General features: G+C 42.6%; 1 protein-coding gene across 1 annotated transcript in view; it reads right to left on the minus strand.

Annotated features, from left to right (window-relative positions):
• focad (focadhesin) overlaps window positions 1-18,401 on the minus strand; it is a 113,879-nt gene that overhangs the window by 82,729 nt on the left and 12,749 nt on the right. Inside the window, exons 5-8 of the mRNA XM_084043605.1 lie at window positions 14,797-14,895; window positions 6,716-6,817; window positions 5,703-5,916; window positions 2,091-2,303 (exon numbers count right to left, since the gene is read on the minus strand). Coding sequence (XP_083899731.1) covers window positions 2,091-2,303; window positions 5,703-5,916; window positions 6,716-6,817; window positions 14,797-14,895 — 628 coding nt within the window. The remainder of the gene's footprint in view (window positions 1-2,090; window positions 2,304-5,702; window positions 5,917-6,715; window positions 6,818-14,796; window positions 14,896-18,401) is intronic.

Genomic DNA, 18,401 nt, shown 5'->3' on the forward strand with positions numbered 1-18,401 from the left:
ATTCATGTGCCTACAGACGTCTTGTCATCTATCCATCTGTAGCCTATTAAAGCTTGTTAAGACTTGTCCGAAAGTTTAACAAAGTCCACTGAGCAACAGAGAGTAGTGTAACTTAAGTCCCAGAGGTTAAAACAAGCCAAAACAGTGACAACACCATCATAAAGTACGCGGACGACACGACAGTGATAGGCCGAATCGTCAACAACGACAAGTCTGACTACAGAGAGGAGATCACCTCACTGGCACTCTGGTGCCAGGAGAACAACCTCACTCTTAACGTCGACAAGACCAAAGAACTGATCGTGGACCGTGGAAAGGGTCAGCGAGTTCAAGTTCCTCGGAGTACACATCGAGGAGGACCTAAAATGGGAGACGCACACCACACAAGTGAAAAAAAAAGGCTCAGCAGCGACTGTACTGGCTCCACCGCCTGAAGAAGCTCGGAGTAGGACATCGCATCCTCAGGCTATACAACAGTTCGGTTGAAGGCGTCCTAACAGGCTGTGTCACGGCCTGGTATGGGAACTGCACTGCCCGAGAAAAGATCAGCCTATAGCGAGTAGTGCGATCGGCAGAGCGGATAATGGTATCTCAGGTACTTTGCAAATATGTATATAACTTGTTTGGCCTTCTGTTGTTCTCTTGTTTGATCTTCTTCCCACCTGCCCCCCACCCCTCTTCTTCTTCCTCGCCCCCTCTTCTTTCTATGGAAATTAACGTTGCGATGGGAATGATGTCAAAAACGAATTTCACCCACTTTTTTACCTTGTAAACCTGGGATGTGACAATAAACCTGATTCTGAATATACTTTTGTACTTTTACTCAGGTTCATTTTGAATTCCGGACTTTTACTTAATTGAAATACAGCATTTACAATGGGGGGAAAAATTGGATTTTTTTCTCCGTTTCACTTTTAACATTGAAGTGGATGGAGCAAAAACTTTTCGAAAATGGTTTTCTCCTAGTTCCTTTGAGATTAAAAAAGGAAAAAATACCAAAAAAAAAACATTTTTTTGGGGGGAGACGTCAAAAGGCGTCATTGGCACTAATGGCACACTGAAAATGATCGTCAAAAGACGTCACTGGCACTCAATGACTGGCACTCAATGAGTTAAGTCACAGAGTATTTCTACATTGCAGTATTAAGTAAAACAATTTAGTACCTTTTCCACCACTGCTCTCCACTGCTAATGTCTTCTAAGACAGTGGTTCTCAACCTTTTTGGCTGGCGACCCCCCTCCTTAACGACTCACTAATCTAACAATATACACGCAATGAACAAATGCTTGTGCGTGTGCGCACTCTGAACAAACATGTGTGTGCACACACACATACAGACTGAGACTGCTAAAATAAAAAAAATAGCTATATTAGTTTATCATTATGTCTTTAATAACAGGTACATTTTCTAAAAGCGCAGAGCCAGTGTGAACGGTCCGTCATATTGTGGTCAGTGCCACACACACACACACACGCACACCACACCCTCGCTCTCTCTCTTCCTCTGAAAAATGGTACATGGTATTATGTGACTTATGATATGTTTTTTACGTTTACTTCTTTAACAAAAAACATTCAGCACATTCAGAAAAGCATGACCCCTCCAAATGATTTGGCGACCTCTCTCTCTCTCTCTCTCTCTCTCTCTCTCTCTCTCTCTCTCTCTCTCTCTCTCTCTCTCTCTCTCTCTCTCTCTCTCTCTCTCTCTCTCTCTCTCTCTCTCTCTCTCTCTCTCTCTCTCTCTCTCTCTCTCTCTCTCTCTCTCTCTCTCTCTCTCTCTCTCTCTCTCTCTCTCTCTCTCTCTCTCTCTCTCTCTCTCTCTCTCTCACCTTTACATGTGCGCGTGTGTGTTGCGCTATGAGCTTGTAGATATGCTATTTTTGAATAGCCAAAGTATAACATATGGATAAAGGGGTTAAAAATGATTGGGAGCTTTATTAACACATCCCCCAGGACCCCTGGGGGTCCCCAGGCCCCACTCTGAGGACCAATGCTCTGTAGCATTCAGAGATTGTGGAATAGTCGTCTGGCTACGCGGGACCAGGGACACGACCACAGGTGTTCAGGTGGTTATACTGGGAGCACTCACCTCTTTGCAGGTGGGCAGGAGCTGCTGCAGCAGGCTGACCAGGGGTCCACAGTTCCCGCTGCTGAGCTTCAGGCTGACGTGGCAGGCGCACAGCAGCTGCAGGGCCAGGCGCGCTCCTTCTGCCCTCCAGCTCTGCCCGGGCGCGCTGACCACCAGGGGCAGCAACGTCTGCAGGAAGCCGTGGAGCTCCAGCACCGCCTCCACGCTGTCCACCTGTGAACACCATTCATGACAGTGGTGGAATAAGTACTCAAATTATTTTGAATTTGAGTACAAAAAGCGGTGCGTGGTCAAAGCCAAGCGCATCATCAAGGACATGTACCACCCAAGTCACAAACTGTTCAAAACCCTACAACGACCGCGGCAAGGGGTCCTACCGCAGTATCAAGAGTTCCACTACCAGGTTCTGGTGCAGTTTTAATCCGGCTGCTGTCAGAATGCTGAATGAGGCATGAGCCTTGTTCAGCAGCCTGACAACAGGCGGCACTGTCCAGCTGGTTGCAGACTTTCCTGAACACACCTGTGGATTATACCAGGGACAAATGACTTGGACTTGGCCCCCCCTCGGACATACCCGTGGACTACACAAGGTACAAAATGACTTTTTTGGAGCTTTTTGTGGATTATGCTAGGGTCAGTCCACCCTAGGTGGACACGCACTGACCTTTTGCACCTTAATCCCATGTATAACGCACTGACTTTTTGTCTTTTTATTGTGCTCTTTTTTTTCTAAAAAAGTATATCATGCACAGTATACATACATTGCTGCTATGCTCAGGCACCTTAATCTGTTTCTTTATCTCAGGTACTTTGTAAATATGTACTGTAGATAACTTGTTTGGCCTTCTGTTGTTCTCTTGTCTGACCTCCTTCCCGCTTGCCCTCCACCCCCCCTCTACTTCTTCCTCCCCCCTCTTCTTTCTATGGAAATTAACATTGCGATGGGAATGATGTACAAAAACGAATTTCACCCACTTTTTGACCTTGTAAACCTGTGATGTGACAATAAATCTGATTCTGATTCTGATTTTTACTTAAGTAAAAGTATCAATAATGCAATGTAGAAAAAGTAAAAGTCCGGAATTCAAAATTTACTTGAGTAAAAGTACAAAAGTATTGGCATCAAAGTGCTCTTAAAGTACCAAAAGTAAAAGTCGAGAATGTCCCGTTTCACAAGTTTTCCAATGTATAAAAAACCTTTGAAAATAAATATATAGCCGATCTATCTACAAGCCGCGCTATGAACTTGTATATCTGCATTTTTTTTTACAATTTGTGCAAATCTTTTTTTTTTTACTCCAATACTTGCTTCTGGGGGTCCCTGGGACAACATATTTTTAGATGGTGGTCCGAGGCCAAATATCATTTTGGCGGTCCTTGACATGAAGAAGTTGGAGCATCACTGATATAGCAAGATACTGTTGCTACATCAGTGGTGCTACATTTTTAGATATGTATTTGGCCTGCAGACCCCCATCTCAAAATATTTTGTTCCAGGGACCCCCCAGAAGCAAAGATTTGAGTTACAAATGTTCGCTTTAAAAAAATGTATATTCAAAGATTTGCAAAAAAAAACATGATTTTTCAAAATATAGCAGATACTGTATACAAGCTCATAGCACGGCACAAGTGCCGTGCTATGAGCTTGTAGATCTGCTATTTTTGAATAGCCAGAGTATAAAATAATGGTTTAAGTGGTTACACAGATGCGTTCCCGATCTTAAAGGGATAGTTCACCCCCAAAATTGACATTCCTAAGCAAATAATTTGATGACCGGCAGCGGTTCCGGTAGGAGACATAAAGAGTCTCCTTTGTATCTCCTACCGGAACCGCTGCCTACCGGTCCGCTGGTCATGAAGTTATTGGCTTAGGAATGTGACAAAAACAAAAAAAAATCCATGAATTCAAGTCTACATGGGGTGAATAATCTATAGAAAATCTATTTTTTGGGTGAACTAACCTTTTAATGGGTTTATGTCAGTGCTGCAGACAAAAACTCAGGGTGGTACATGTATTTCCTCTCACACAGGCAACAGAAAAGCACCATATCGTTGCTGTCAGTCAGAAGGAAACCTTGTATGTCCAAAACCAGTGTAGTTATTATCTATAGATCTACATGCTCACAGTGAGCTTGTAGATCCGTTTAATTGTTTGCTACTTTTGTGTAGTATGACGACGTAGGGCATTAATTTCCACCCAAAAATGATAATAAACTGTAAAAAAGTTGACAAGATGAAAGATGGAGAGACGAGGTTTCCATGCTCGACAGCAAAGATATACCGATAGTCAGCTGTAGCCAGTGTAGAGTGTGCAGCAGCAGCAGCTTTTAACACCTTTAAAACACCGGATGTCTCCTTTAATCTGCCTTTCTGATCTCCTCACGTAGTCTTTAACCCATTAATACCCGAGGCCGATTCTACAAATGTAGCCTTCTGAAAATCTCATGTCTCTATATCAGTGGGTTCTCAACCGTTTTCATGTCAAGGACCCCAAAAATTAGATGCATCTCAAAATATATTTTCCGTTCCAGCGACCCCCAGAAGAGTTAAAAATATTCGCTTAAAAATAAATTGTACAGTACATTCAAGGATTTTCACGAATTTGCACAATAAAAAAAAAGCAGATCTACAAGCTCATAGCGCGTCACGAATGAGCTTGTAGATCTGCTATTTTTGAATAGTATAAGATAGTGGTTAAAATGCTATAGTAACTAAAATGACACAGATGGTTTGTGATTTTAATGGCTTAATACTGATCTTGATATGATAAATGCATGGATGCTACTGTTTTTTTAACCTGCTGCTCACTTTAGGATGTGCATGCTTATTTTATGTATGGGATCTCCATATATGGGCATAAAAGGGACATGGACTGACAGCTACAGAGATATCCATAATCCATATATGGGCATAAAAGGTGCCCATATTTGGGCATACACAAAAACCACAGCAACTATGTCAACATGGCCATAAACAAAAGGGACATGGACTGACTGCTACAGAGATCTCCATATATGGGCTAGAGTTAAAGAATTCTCCCCGACCCTACCTAAGCCAACGTTTTCGGGCCGAGCTGAGCCTCTGGTCCATACTTTTTTTTTTTGTGAACTTTACTCGCATATCTAGTTCGTCGCCGTCCGACCTTCCAGGCCTGTGTAAAAAAAAACTGCAGAAAATGGCCAAAACTCAAAAAAACAAAGTTAAAGTGGCCGTTTCCAATATGTTTTGGCCATTATCTCTGGAACGGAAGGTCCAATCTGCTCAGTCCAAAGCTTGTTGAATGGGTGACTTTGAGGACATTAAGCACATAATGACACGTTTTCAGGTTTTTCAGGCCTAAAAGTATGGCAATTGTTCGGGCCGGCCCAGTTGAGGCCGGGCCTTAATTTTCAGGCCTGTTGAGAACTCTAATATGGGCATATCAGCATGCCCATATATGGGCATATACTGATGACATCAGGATCTCCATATATGGGCATAAACGGGACTGACAGTTACAGAGATCTCTATATATGGGCATACCAGTCAGATGGGTGGTGCGACGTAGGTGTGCATACGGTATGTAATAAAAACGGTTCCCAAATAAAACCATTGTCTGGGATGCTCTCTCACCTGCATGTGTGGGACCATCTGGTAGAGGCAGCGCAGCAGGCGCTCCGAAACGCGCGAGGAGGACGGGGGGCTCTCCTCTCCGCCTGCGTGCCAGGCGGGCAGTAGGACCCTGAGGAGGCCGTGGCGGAGGAGGCCGTGCTGGGCGTGGCGCTGAGGCTGGCAGTAGAGGTAGCGGAGGAAGGGCGCCAGCATGTCCACATAGACCGGCTCATCCCTGGATGGGAAAAACATTTTACAAACAAATCAAAAGGTTTCTTAAACCCAGTGGTTATCAAGCGTTTTCATGTCAAGGACCCCCAAAATTATATGTATTTGGCTGCAGTCTGCGGAGCCGGTCTACAAGCCACAGCCTACAATTCCAAGTGCTTGAGGCCTGACAAGTTTGGGAGATGGGGGTCCGCGGCCAAATATATATAATGTTTGGGGTCCTTGACAAGAAAAGGTTTGAGCACAACTAAATAATAAAAAAAAATCTGAAAACTGTTAGGATTTAGAAGACATATTTAGAATGAATGGGTCAATCTTGGAACCCATCGCCAAACAAAAATGAAAAACAGCGCCCTCTGCTGTTTTTTACTTATTCAGTTGGCTCTGGGCGGAGCTGAACAGACGACCCGTGCTCAGGGAAACTGGGGTTTTGGATCTGCCTTCAGCCTTTCACTTCCGGTGGTGCGACTATGTTTTCATTCCCACTAACAATATTTCTCCACGGAACACTTAACACCATTTCTCCCAAAGAACATGGATCGTTTTGGTTATAAGCCCACTTGTTTCTATGATGAAAGAGCAATTTAAAATGTTACTAACTTTACATGGTTTTGTCGGCTTCGAGGACGCTATTGTTAAATGAGTTTCGGTTTGTTTCTAGTGGGGAACAAACGGCGCACACGTAAATCCTGTTCTTGAGAGATCTTGAGAGATTATGAATGGGTTAAAACGAATGCAGATGAAGGAGGTATGAAGGTGGTGTGCAGTGCAGTGGAGAGAGAGAGAGAGAGGGTTAAGCCCTATACCTGTCCACAGCCTGTTGGACGTAGTCATCAATCTCCAGCAGCAGGCTGGGCCAGCAATCCACACGGTTCTCCAAGGCCGTGATGTACGGATGGGGGCTGCCTCTGTAAATACACCACCACAGGACCCAGGGTTATTATTATTATTATTATTATTATACACAATTTACAACAGAGGCATTTAGCAGACGCTCTTCTTATCCAGAGAGACTTACAAGTGCAAAATCGGAATAAGTAGAGTAAACATGAACAAACAAACAAAACTACATGCTATCTGAATAACATTCTGTACATTTGGAAACTACAGGATACCAGGCAAACGATGAACATAGCATCGGTCTAAACAGAATGTAATCTAAATCACATTCTTAAAATGTGTGGCCAAGAAAAGCAAATGACACAAAACATGAAAAAAGTGTCATGTGATATGTCTGCATAGCAGCTAAGACCTGAAGAAGCATCTGTGTCATCTTTAGATTTGAGCTAAAAAGCATTATTTTACACTTTGGCTATTCAAAAATAGCAGATATACAAGCTCATAGCGCGGCACCGAGTGCCGCGCTATGAGCTTGTAGATCTGCTATTTTTGAGAAATTGTAAAAATGTGTGCAAATCTTTGAATATATTTTTCTTCAAGCCAACATTTGTAAATCAAATCTTGGCTTCTGGGGGTCCCTGGAATAAAATATTTTGAGATGGGGGTCCTTGGGCAAAAACATATATATTTTGGGGTCCTTGACATGAAAAAGTTTGAGCACCACTGACATAGTAACATACGTTTTTTTTAAAAACTGTTTTTAGAAGACATTCTAAAAACAGACATTTTATAGAATCGGCCTCAGGTCTTAATGGGTTAAAAAAAAGTATGACTATGACTAAAACTAGTCCATTCCTAAAACTAAAACCAACATAAGGTAAAAACTAAACTGAAATTAAACATTTCACTTTTACTAAGACGTGTTATGAATAATGGACCCTGGATGTGGTAGAAGTGCATTTGCATAATTATGTGGAGCATCCATGGCAGACACAACAACAAGGTCAAGCCCAAAGAGGAGTCTGGGTAATGTGAACCTGCAGAAAGGTCAGAGGTCACGATAACAATCGGGAGTGCGTGTGTGAGTGAGTGCGTGTGTGCGTGACCAGACGACAGGGTTTGCTTAACCACCGATTGGCATCAATCAACGTGTGTTGTAAGTGTAGGAGGAAGGAAACAGAGTGAGGATGAGTGTGTCTGTGACAGACACACTGAGGCCTAGCGTCGGGGTCCGGAACCGGAACCGGTTCATAATATCACACCGTCAGAGCTGGTATACAATTACAATACCGGTGGTTCTCAAGCTTTTTTTATGTATTTCAAGGACCACCATAACTCTGTTATAACTCTGTTGAGTGTACAAATGGAACCAAATGGACCTGTAAGACCTGTAAGGGTCCATTTGGAACCCCCTCAAGTAACCACAGCTAAAAAAACATTTGTTTTCCCCTGCAGCTAAAAAACATTTGTTTTCCCCTGCTTTATTGAGATTTTCAAATGATTCAAAAAGTTCTCTTATCTCTTATTTTTCAGTTTTATTTTGATTTATTTAAGTTTTTACTGTTTTCAAATGTCCTTTTATATATATATATATATATTTTTTTTTTAGCTTTTTTGTTTCTTCTTTGTTCTTACTGAATTCAAAATGTCCCGTTCTGTGTTTCCTCTGCTTAATGCTTCATGTAAAGCACACTGAACTGCCCCCCCTTGTTGCTGAAATGTGCTCTACAAGTAAACGTCGTCTTGCTTTGCCTCTAATCTGTCTGACCATCTCTCAGCACCTCTCCTCGGGTTGCCCGCGGGGGCCTGTCTACCTTCAACTACACCCCCCTCCGCCCCTGACCATCCATCCATCAGGCTCTCACACAGTGTCAGACGCTTTTCAGACTTTTGCCAGAGACAATGGAGGAAGCAGGAAGCGACACAAGAGCGACCTTGGAGCCCACCTTGGCCCACCACGGTGTTCCGTTCAACTTACAAGTTCACCGCCGGAGCAAAGCAAGAAGAAGCACCGGGCCGGATCGTCTGAGGGGGAGGAAGAGGGGGGGGCTTTTTTTAACGGCCACCTGCTCAGGGGACATCCCCCCAGGTTTGCGAAGGCTTTAGGGTTCGGACACTAACTGTTTTTGGAGGGGAGGGGGCTTTTTTCCCCCTTTTTTTTCTCCCCACCCAGACATATATGTCTTAACCCATTCAAACCGGGAACGCATCTCTGTCATTTTAGATTTCTTTTTTTTTTTGCTTATAGATCTGCTATTTTTTGAAATATCGTGAAAATATGTGCAAATCTTTCAATATATTTTTTTAAGTGAACATTTGTAACTCATATCTTTGCTTCTGAAGATTCTACAAAATGTATGTATTTTAAATCATTAAACTGTTTTTTTTTTTAAACTTATGTTGCTATAATATCAGTGGTTCTCAAACTTTTTCATGTCAAGGACCCACACAATTATATGTATTTGGCCGTGGACCGCCATCTCAAAATATTTTGTTCCAGGGACCCCCCCCCCCCCACAGAAGCAAAGATTTGAGTTACAAATGTTGGCTTTAAAAAACTATACTCAAAGATTTTCAAAAATAGCAGATCTACAAACTTTGCTTCTGGGGATTCTACAAAGGTCTTCTAAATCCTAACAGTTATTAATTATATAACTTACAAAGGTCTTCTAAATCCTAACAGTTATTAATTATATAACTAATAAATAACGTTTTACGTATGCTGCTATATATCAGTGGTTCTCAAACTTTTTTTATGTCAAGGACCCCCAAAAGTGATGTATTTGTCTGACATCAGTTGGGGGAGAAGGTCTGACTGGAACTACAGCCAGCGCCATCTCACCTTACGAGGGGAAACCCGTCTTTGAGGGGTCCAAGAAGGACCCCCCCCCGCCTCCTCCCCCGATCCTGCTGGGTGCCTAAGTGGCTTAGTTTCTACGCGGCAGATTGTGGCGGGGCAGAGCGGTGGGCAGACGGCTCCACAATGGGCGCCAGTGGGCATCCTCCATTAATCCCCCCACAGCACTTTAAAACAGTCGCCCGGGCGGTGCCAGGCAGGCGCAAAACCGGCCAATGGCAGCGCAGCGCAGCCACCCCCCCCCCCCCGCTGCCCTTCGGTGCAATTCATCTTCACACCGGGGAGACAGGACAGACAGGCAGGCAGGCAGGCAGACAGACAGACAGACAGACAGACAGACAGACAGACAGACAGACAGACAGACAGACAGACAGACAGACAGACAGACAGAAAAGGAAACGACAGCAGACACCGCAGCGGTGAGGAAAGAAGAGACAGACAGAGAGGGAGAGAAAGGGAGATACAATGAAAGTGGGAGAGAGGGACCGTGAGTGAAAAAGGGAGAGTGAAAAAAAAATTACAAAAAAAAAGGGAGAAAATAGTGTGAAAGAGAAAGAAGGGTGAGGGAGAGAGGAGAGAATGAGATAGAGGGTGAGAGAGAGAGAAAGAAGAGTGTGAGAGTGTGACGGAGAGAGAGAGAGAGAGAGAGAATGAGATAGAGGGTGAGAGAGAGAGAGAGAGAGAGAAAGAGAAAGAAGAGTGTGAGAGAGTGACGGAGAGAGAGTGAGAGAATGAGATAGAGAGGGTGAGAGAGAGAGAGAGAGAGAGAGAGAGAAAGAGAAAGAAGAGTGTGAGAGAGTGACGGAGAGAGAGAGAGAGAGAATGAGATAGAGAGGGTGAGAGAGAGAGAGAAAGAAGAGTGTGAGAGAGTGACGGAGAGAGAGAGAGAGAGAGAAGAGAGAATGAGATAGAGAGGTTGAGAGAGACAGAGAAAGAAAGAAAGAAAGAAAGAGAGAGAATCAGGGGGAGAGAGGTGGGAAAGGGGGATGAGAAATAGAGACTGGTAGAGTGAAGGGGGGGGGGGGGGGGGGGACAGAGAAAAGAACCAGCAGAGTCTCAGTCTCTGATCCCCTCCCGCTGTAACTGATTAAGGACTGGAGGCCCCGGGAATCTTGGCAGAGGCACACATCAAAGCCTCGGAAAAGAGGAGGGGAGGGGGGGGGGGGGGGTCTTTCTCCAAGGCTTCCACCAAAAAAAAAAAAAGTACAGGACTAGTACTGTATTTACATGTGCACCGGGGGGCGTCGTCATCATGGCACGGACGCACGGCGGTTCGAATCCTCGGCTCACAAATAGGACGTCTTGCCTAGCTATAGCTATACGACCCCCTTTGTCTGCTGTAACCCGATTTTTTTATAAATAATGTCAGCAAACACACACACTCACACTCACACACACACACACACACACACACACACACACACACACACACACGTGCGTGCGCACTTGAACGGTGTCTGGTTTCCCCGAAAAGGAAGTGTTGAAGTACAACTTAGAATTACTTGACTTCAGAGTATTTCAGTTTTTCCAATACTTCCACTACATCAACAAGTTACAACACAATAAATATTACACTTTTTTACCTCGACTACAATGATTTGACAGCTTTAGTTACTAGCTACTTTGCGGTTTTAGATTATCTTAATAATATGAAACATACATTAACAAATGAAACCTTGGGACAGTGTCCAGTAGTGATGAGCGGGTCGGGTTTTTTCATGACCCGCCCCGCCCCGCCCCGCGACGGAACCCAACCCGCCTCAACCCGCCCCGCGAACCCATATATAAATCTATGGCTCAACCCGCCCCGCGACCCGCGATTCTTTTTTAATTCTGTAAAATCATGGTTAGAAAATAATCCCCAAGTATATTCAAACTGTTTTGTTGTTATTATTCTTATTCTTATTAGGAATAAAGACAAAACAAGAGCATGTGATTATTTTAATTTTTTTTGCGTGTGAGAGCGGCTGACCCGCTCACCCACAGCCCGCATAATTGCCTCTGAAATTCTGACTCGACCCGCCCGCGCCGCGGGTTGACCCACGGGTCCCGCGGGTTACGGGTCGACCCGCTCATCACTAGTGTCCAGAGACGCTCATAGGCCTGCGTCCTGCGTCGCTGACGCACAATATTGTGAAAGGACGCATTCATGACACCGTCATGGCGTCCATGGGACGCACTAGAGTTGTCACCATCAACAGAGAAAAATATAAAAAATAATTCGCGGTAAAATTAGTAGTGCACGATAAGTATCGGCCCGATAATTATCGGTCCAAATGATGACGTCATCCCGATAAAATTTATAATAGCTCCGATAATATATAATATTTGTCAGCTGTGATCTGCATGGACTCTCTCGGTTAGACACCGTTGTACTGGAGAAGTATAACTCTCGGTTAGACACCGTTGTACTGGAGAAGTATAACTTGGTTAGGAGCAGCAGCACAGCCCCTCCCCTCCCCACACACACACACACACTGTTAGGCTACGCTACTCACACAGTAGTCTGGGAGGGTTAGCGTCGGAGCTTGGACAGCAGGAGCGCGGCCACTGCGTTGTGATTCAAATCAACAGCCAATGAAGAAAAGGGGGCGGGATCCACATGCAGTGGGTCTTGCATCTAAATAGGATCGACGGGAAGCAATTTCCCCTTGAGAAATTTCGGCCGCCATTGTTGTGTACTGCTGTTTGCCTCTCGTCGGACTTTTTAGACGAGTTGCACAGCTCTCAGACCGGTAAGAGGCGTGTCCGCTCAGATTCTGAGCGGACGTCACATCCCGCCCACGAATACAAGGGCTCTGGCCCAGAAGTTCCTTCGCCCCGCGAGAGCTGGCGAGAACTTCTGGGAACTCAGATTACTCACACAGTAACCTCGCATCACCAGTCTTTCCACCTCGGAGGAAAGCCGGGTCTGCGTTACGAAAAGACCCATATGATCCGGTCTAGGCCACGCCTACTGAAAAAAAAATGAAAAAAGAATCCTCTTTCCGGATTCTGCCCATCCGGTTTTGCGGTGCCGCTTTGTTTTGGTTCCCCAATCCCTATTTAAATGGAATAGAATTTCCCCGTGGGACAATACTGACGCTAAATAGTCTCCGGATAGTGCACGCACATTTACATTTAAAAAATAAGCTAAACTATGCCGCATCAAGGATTTTATTAGGACGGACCTATTTTGGGGTGAGACGTCTTTCCGGTTCTGCCCATCCGGCCACTTCTTCTTTTTTCTACTTCCGCTCCCGACCGGATCATATACCCGAAATCTGGAATGCTGCCCAGGCTACTCACACAGAGAGAGAGAGAGTGAGACGGCATGAGGAGCTGGTTGAGACCTGGTCTCAAACGTGTTAAAACGTCTTGGATAGACCACTGTCTGGAACAATAACTGATCATCATACATACAGGTCTACTACTAACCTTTGTTGCTATTGTCATCTTAAATTGACAAGCCAAAGTAAAATCCCCGATTTTAGAGTGTTCTCCAACTTGCTTGGAGATCAGAGTTTAACGCATGTTGCCAATCAGCTGTGTAACATTAGCAGGTTAACGATGGCTCGTTGAGCCTATGCATTTGACCCTGATTTGACCACAAAGGAAATCAAAAGCACTAATTAATGGCAGCTGTAAGGAACCGGTTGTCTATCGTCTGTGTCTTGTGTATGTTTAATAGCCAACTGAATGTTTTCTGTAGCCTAGAGATGTCATATCAAGTAATTCCCTAAAGAGGGTAGACCCTCTCCCTCATGCTAAACTTAAAGTGACTTATAAGCTTCCACTTCTCCTCAAAAAGACAACTTTATTTTCCTTTCTCAATGACAAGCCTATATTATTATTGAATGTTGGCTATGTGCAATAACTGCAAGCCAATGTTCATAGGCATTGTCAGTATTTGTCTTTATTCTTTCTTGAATTCCTATTTCTTTAGTTGCCAATAATTCCACTGTAAAGGTGGTTACACACCGGGCGAATATGCGAATATACGCAAAATTCGGACTCGTTCTGAATAATTAAAAGACGCTTTTTCGCTTCGCTTTTTCGCTCCATGTACGCTTCCATTGACTTTATAAGGTTTTTTTAAAAAACGTATTATTCGCATGAAAAAAACGCCCCGGTGTGTAAGGACCTTTAGTCTTTTATTGCTACACAATAAATAGTAAAAAGAAATTCTACATTCATAAATAATACAAAATAAAATAATAATAATGATTAAAATGTTCTATGATTAAATGTATTCTATTGGTCAAAGCTAAGTTAAATCCACCAAAGTCTGAGTACTTCTTCTACCACTGGTCTGAACTGTAGCTGTAGTCACAAAAGATGAGATTGGTTCTACTGCTTGGACCCTTGCATGACATACTGTAAATCACTACAGCAGTCACGGCTCGGTATCGAATTTCGATACCGAGCTTTCTTTCTTGGCATCTAATTGAAAGCATCAGTACTACTCCGTATCAAAACCTAAGGGTTAAAGTTGTGTTAAATACACTAGGTTTATTTTCTGTAATGATTTGTATCGTAATTTCAATGTGTAAAGTTTTCTTTAAAATAAATTGATTCAAAATAATAATGGTGCCCTGGACCACTGGCGTAGCGGTCCAGGCACCTCAGTGCAGCCTGGTTAGAGTCGCGGGTTAGAGTCCCGATCCCGACAGCCTTTGCTTCATGTCACTCCCCATTTCCTGTCAGCCTATACTGTCCTGTCAATAAAGGCATAAAAAAGCCCAAAAATAAATCTGTAAAAGAATTATAATGAATTATAATGAATTATAATATATGTGGAGAACCTAATCAAAAAATTAAGAGGACAAATTGGCTTCCTTTACAGAAACGGGTCCTGTTTTTCTTTGTTGTCCTGTTCAATCTGTAATAATGTCTGTATTTGACTATGGGGATTTACTGTATATGCATGCTTCACTCTCCACACTGAAGCCTCTGGAAGCAGTCTACCACAGTGCTTTGTGTTTTATGAATGGCGATGACTGTTGCCATTCATAACATTGTTGTTGTTTGGTTGCTATATCAGCGATGCTCCAACTTTTTCTATGTCAAGGACCCCCCAAATTATATCTATTTGGCCGCGGACCCCCATCTCAAAATATGTTGTTCCAGGGAACCCCAGAAGCACATATTGGAGTTAAAAATGTTCAATTTAAAAAATATATATATTCAAAGACAGGTGTAGGGTGTTACCTGATGGAGTATGGACAGGTGTAGGGTGCCTCGGTGTCTCTCCGGTCCGCCTGCATCTGCAGCAGCCTGCCCATCACCTTGATCAGACCCTGGACGTTCCTGAGCACCGCCACAAGAGGACAGACACGACACATTACCAATCAATCATCAATAATCAGTGTAACAGTACCTCTAGATCAGTGGTTCTCAACCTTTTCGAAGCCGTGACCCCCCAAAATAATCAACTGGGGACCCCTCCATGATAAGCACTTGGAATGACTCGGTTCCGCAGATAAATATTGTGAAAATAGCAGATCTACAAGCTCACAATATAATTTCACATTGATAATTTCGCCAATGTTTGAACAGTTAGTTTGTTGAATACTTTTTATGCAGTAATGGTCTTTTTCTTTGCTTTCTTTTAGGTATTAAAAATCACACCAAGTGTGAAGTGAGCGGTGATATTTATGAGTTATTAATTTCATCATGCACCTCGGTAGCCAATCACAGCACGTCCTGCAAAGTGACGTGCTTACATTTTTTACATTATTATTAATTTCATCATGCGTCTCGCTAGCCAATCACAGCGCGTCTGCGAAGTCTGAAGTTAATTTCATCATGTGTCTGGCTAGCCAATCACAGCACGTCACACTGGGTGTGATTTCTTTTTAGCCTATGGGCGTGTTTTCCACAGCATGGCGTCACAGCGAAAGACAAATTTTCACGACGGAAAGAAAAACTTTCACCACAGATGGGTCCGAAACCCTCTTATAGGAGCGGTTGCACCGCTCAAAAAGGTCTTAAAAGTCCTTCAAAAGTCCTTCACTGTCATCTGGGATCCCGATTCTGAAAATGTTGCTATATCAGTGCTGCTCAAGCTTTTTCATGTCAATGACCCCCAAAATTATATGTATTTGGCCGCGGACCCCCATCTTTAGTTCCAGGGACCCCCAGAAGCAAAGATTTGAGTTCAAATTGTTCACTTTGAAAGACATATCTATTCAAAGATTTGCACTATTTATTTCAGATTTTTTTTTAAATAGCAGATCTACAAGCTCATAGTATGAGCTACTGTAGTAGATCTGCTATTTTTGAATAGCCAAAGTATAAAATAATGCTTTTTAGCTCAAATCTAAAATGACACAGATGCCGGTTTTAACGGGTTAACAAAGAAAGTATATTTCAAGTCATAATGTTCCAATATTCTGCACCAATCAACGTGAAAATAACTCACAGCCTCTTCCCTTAATTAACATAATTAACAACACATGTCCGTATATACATCAAGACATTTCTTACATTATGGACGCTCGTTATGGACTTTCAGAAAGCATTCGGCAAAACATAAAAAGATAAAGAGAGAAAATGAATAACCCACATAAGCCCTATACGGTTTGTCATATGCAGACGTTTCTAGATTATTTTTGTTTTAATTATTTGACATTTTTTATTGTATTTTATTTTAAAAATAATTAAAGTAGAGTAAGTGATATGCTTTGGTGAAAACAAAACGGTTAAGGTTAAAGCTCTATATTCTAATAGTACTCATTGCTATCGTGTTTGTTCAGTAACAGGAGTCTCCCTGTATCTCCCTGTATGTAGCTCTTTAATGAACAGAAAATACATTTTCAGGAGGGTTGCACATTTTCAGCCAATCAGGAGAGAGTATCCATTTATCAGCTTAAATTTCATAGTGTACCAGTTCCAATTTTGTCTGCTCATTTCTTTCATAAGCTCCAATTCATTTTCTGTTTAATAATGGGCTGGAGAGACAGGGATACTCCCAAACACTCCCAAACACTCTATAGCAAGAATTACTATAAGAAGACTTACCATACCTTTAAGCGTCTTGATTATTTTTAAATTCTTTGACATTTTTACTTACATTTTAATTTAAAAAAATGTAATTGTAACTCTTTCGAAATTTACGTCTATACATTTACGTCTATAATGACGTGCCAAAACAGGCACGCCTGGGTTAACATGGTTAATGTGAACGGAGACAAATGAACCCATCTTCAGTCCTTGTCATCACAACAGGACAGCTCTCATAGATGTGTGTCGATGCTACATGGTCCCATTACCAGTGATAGAAAGTAACTGAGTACATTTACTACTGTAGTACACCATTAAGTACTGTACTTTCTGTACTTTACTTGAGTATTTACTGTCACTCCACTTTGACTACACTACATTTCCAGGAAGGGGAAAAGAAGCTACTTTATGAATTAACCACTTGAGCCTTGTTTCAAATATAGCGAAAATAGCTGATCTGCAAGCTCACAACGCGTCACAGATGTGACGTGTTGTGAGCTTGTAGATCTGCTATTTTCTCCATTACTGATTTTATTTTATTTTTTCAGAAAAATCTTTGAATTTCTTGGGAAATATCAAAAGTTCAATGCAGCAATGCACTGATATTAAAAAGACATTTTCTTTACTTTTGAATATTTAAGTATTTTTTTAAGAGCTTGTACTTTTGAAATACAAATTTGACAGAGCAATACCTTGGCTCAAGTAACTGGGGGTCGGCTGAGTACTTTATCCATATTCCATTGAGACCTGGAACGCATCTGTGTCACTTTAGATTTCTTTGGCTTTTCAAAAATCATGAAAAAATATTTTTTATAACAAAAAACTGTTTAGAAAACATTTTAAGAATCGGACTCGGGCCTTAATGGGATATTATGGTTGTGATATATCGGTCCCATTACACAGTGATGTGGCACAAGGCAGGAGGAGGACAGGACACATCATCTCAGCAGCTGGGGAAAGGTCACCGTGACTGTTAGGTCGTCCATGCTCCCCCGCAGCCACCGCGGTCATTATCTTAGAGAACGATCAATAGATCCACGTCAGCCACGCCGGTGACAAGGACAGCGTGACAGGAGGGCCGGCTCGGGGGGGGGGGGGGGGGGGGGTGCACGATGGTGGCAGTGGAAAGAATGCCTCTGCAGTGCCACACTGTGATCCTCAGCCTGATGCCACCCTTCGTTTCGTTTTGGCTGCCCTCAGTGGTGGGAAAAGTACTCACATTTTTTGCTTACGTAAAAGTATCAATACTGCAATGTGCAAGTAGTCTGTTACAAGTAAAAGTCCGGAATTCAAAATTGACTTGAGTAAGAGTACAAAAGTATTGGTATCAAAATGTACTTAAAGGACGACTTTGTTTTTTTACAACCAAGGTTTATGTTTTAGATTGTAATTAAAGTAAATAAAAGATGAGTGTTCATTCTTTCTATAGTTTTTGCAATTTTCGCGATATTTTTTACAGTGGGCGGGGGCATTCTGTCCGGTGGCTAAATATGTATTTTTTTACACAATAACCCGGTGTTTTCTTTATTATTATTATTTACAGTAGCTCTTCTAGCCCCCAATAACTCACATCTGGCCATCAAAGACCACAGGACCTTTTTTATTGTGTAAAAAAAACATATTTAGCCACCGGACAGAATGCCCCCGCCCACTGTAAAAAAGATCGCGAAAATTGCTAAAACTATAGAAAGCAGTAAAGGAAAAAAAAATAACACTCATCTTTTATTTACTTTAATTACAAGCTAAAATATAAACCTTGGTTGTAAAAAAAACGAAGTTGTCCTTTAAAGTACCAAAAGTAGAAAGTACTC

The sequence above is a fragment of the Gymnoscopelus microlampas genome (assembly GCF_963454915.1).
Source record: "Gymnoscopelus microlampas genome assembly, chromosome: 19".
NCBI classification, from domain to species: domain Eukaryota; kingdom Metazoa; phylum Chordata; class Actinopteri; order Myctophiformes; family Myctophidae; genus Gymnoscopelus; species Gymnoscopelus microlampas.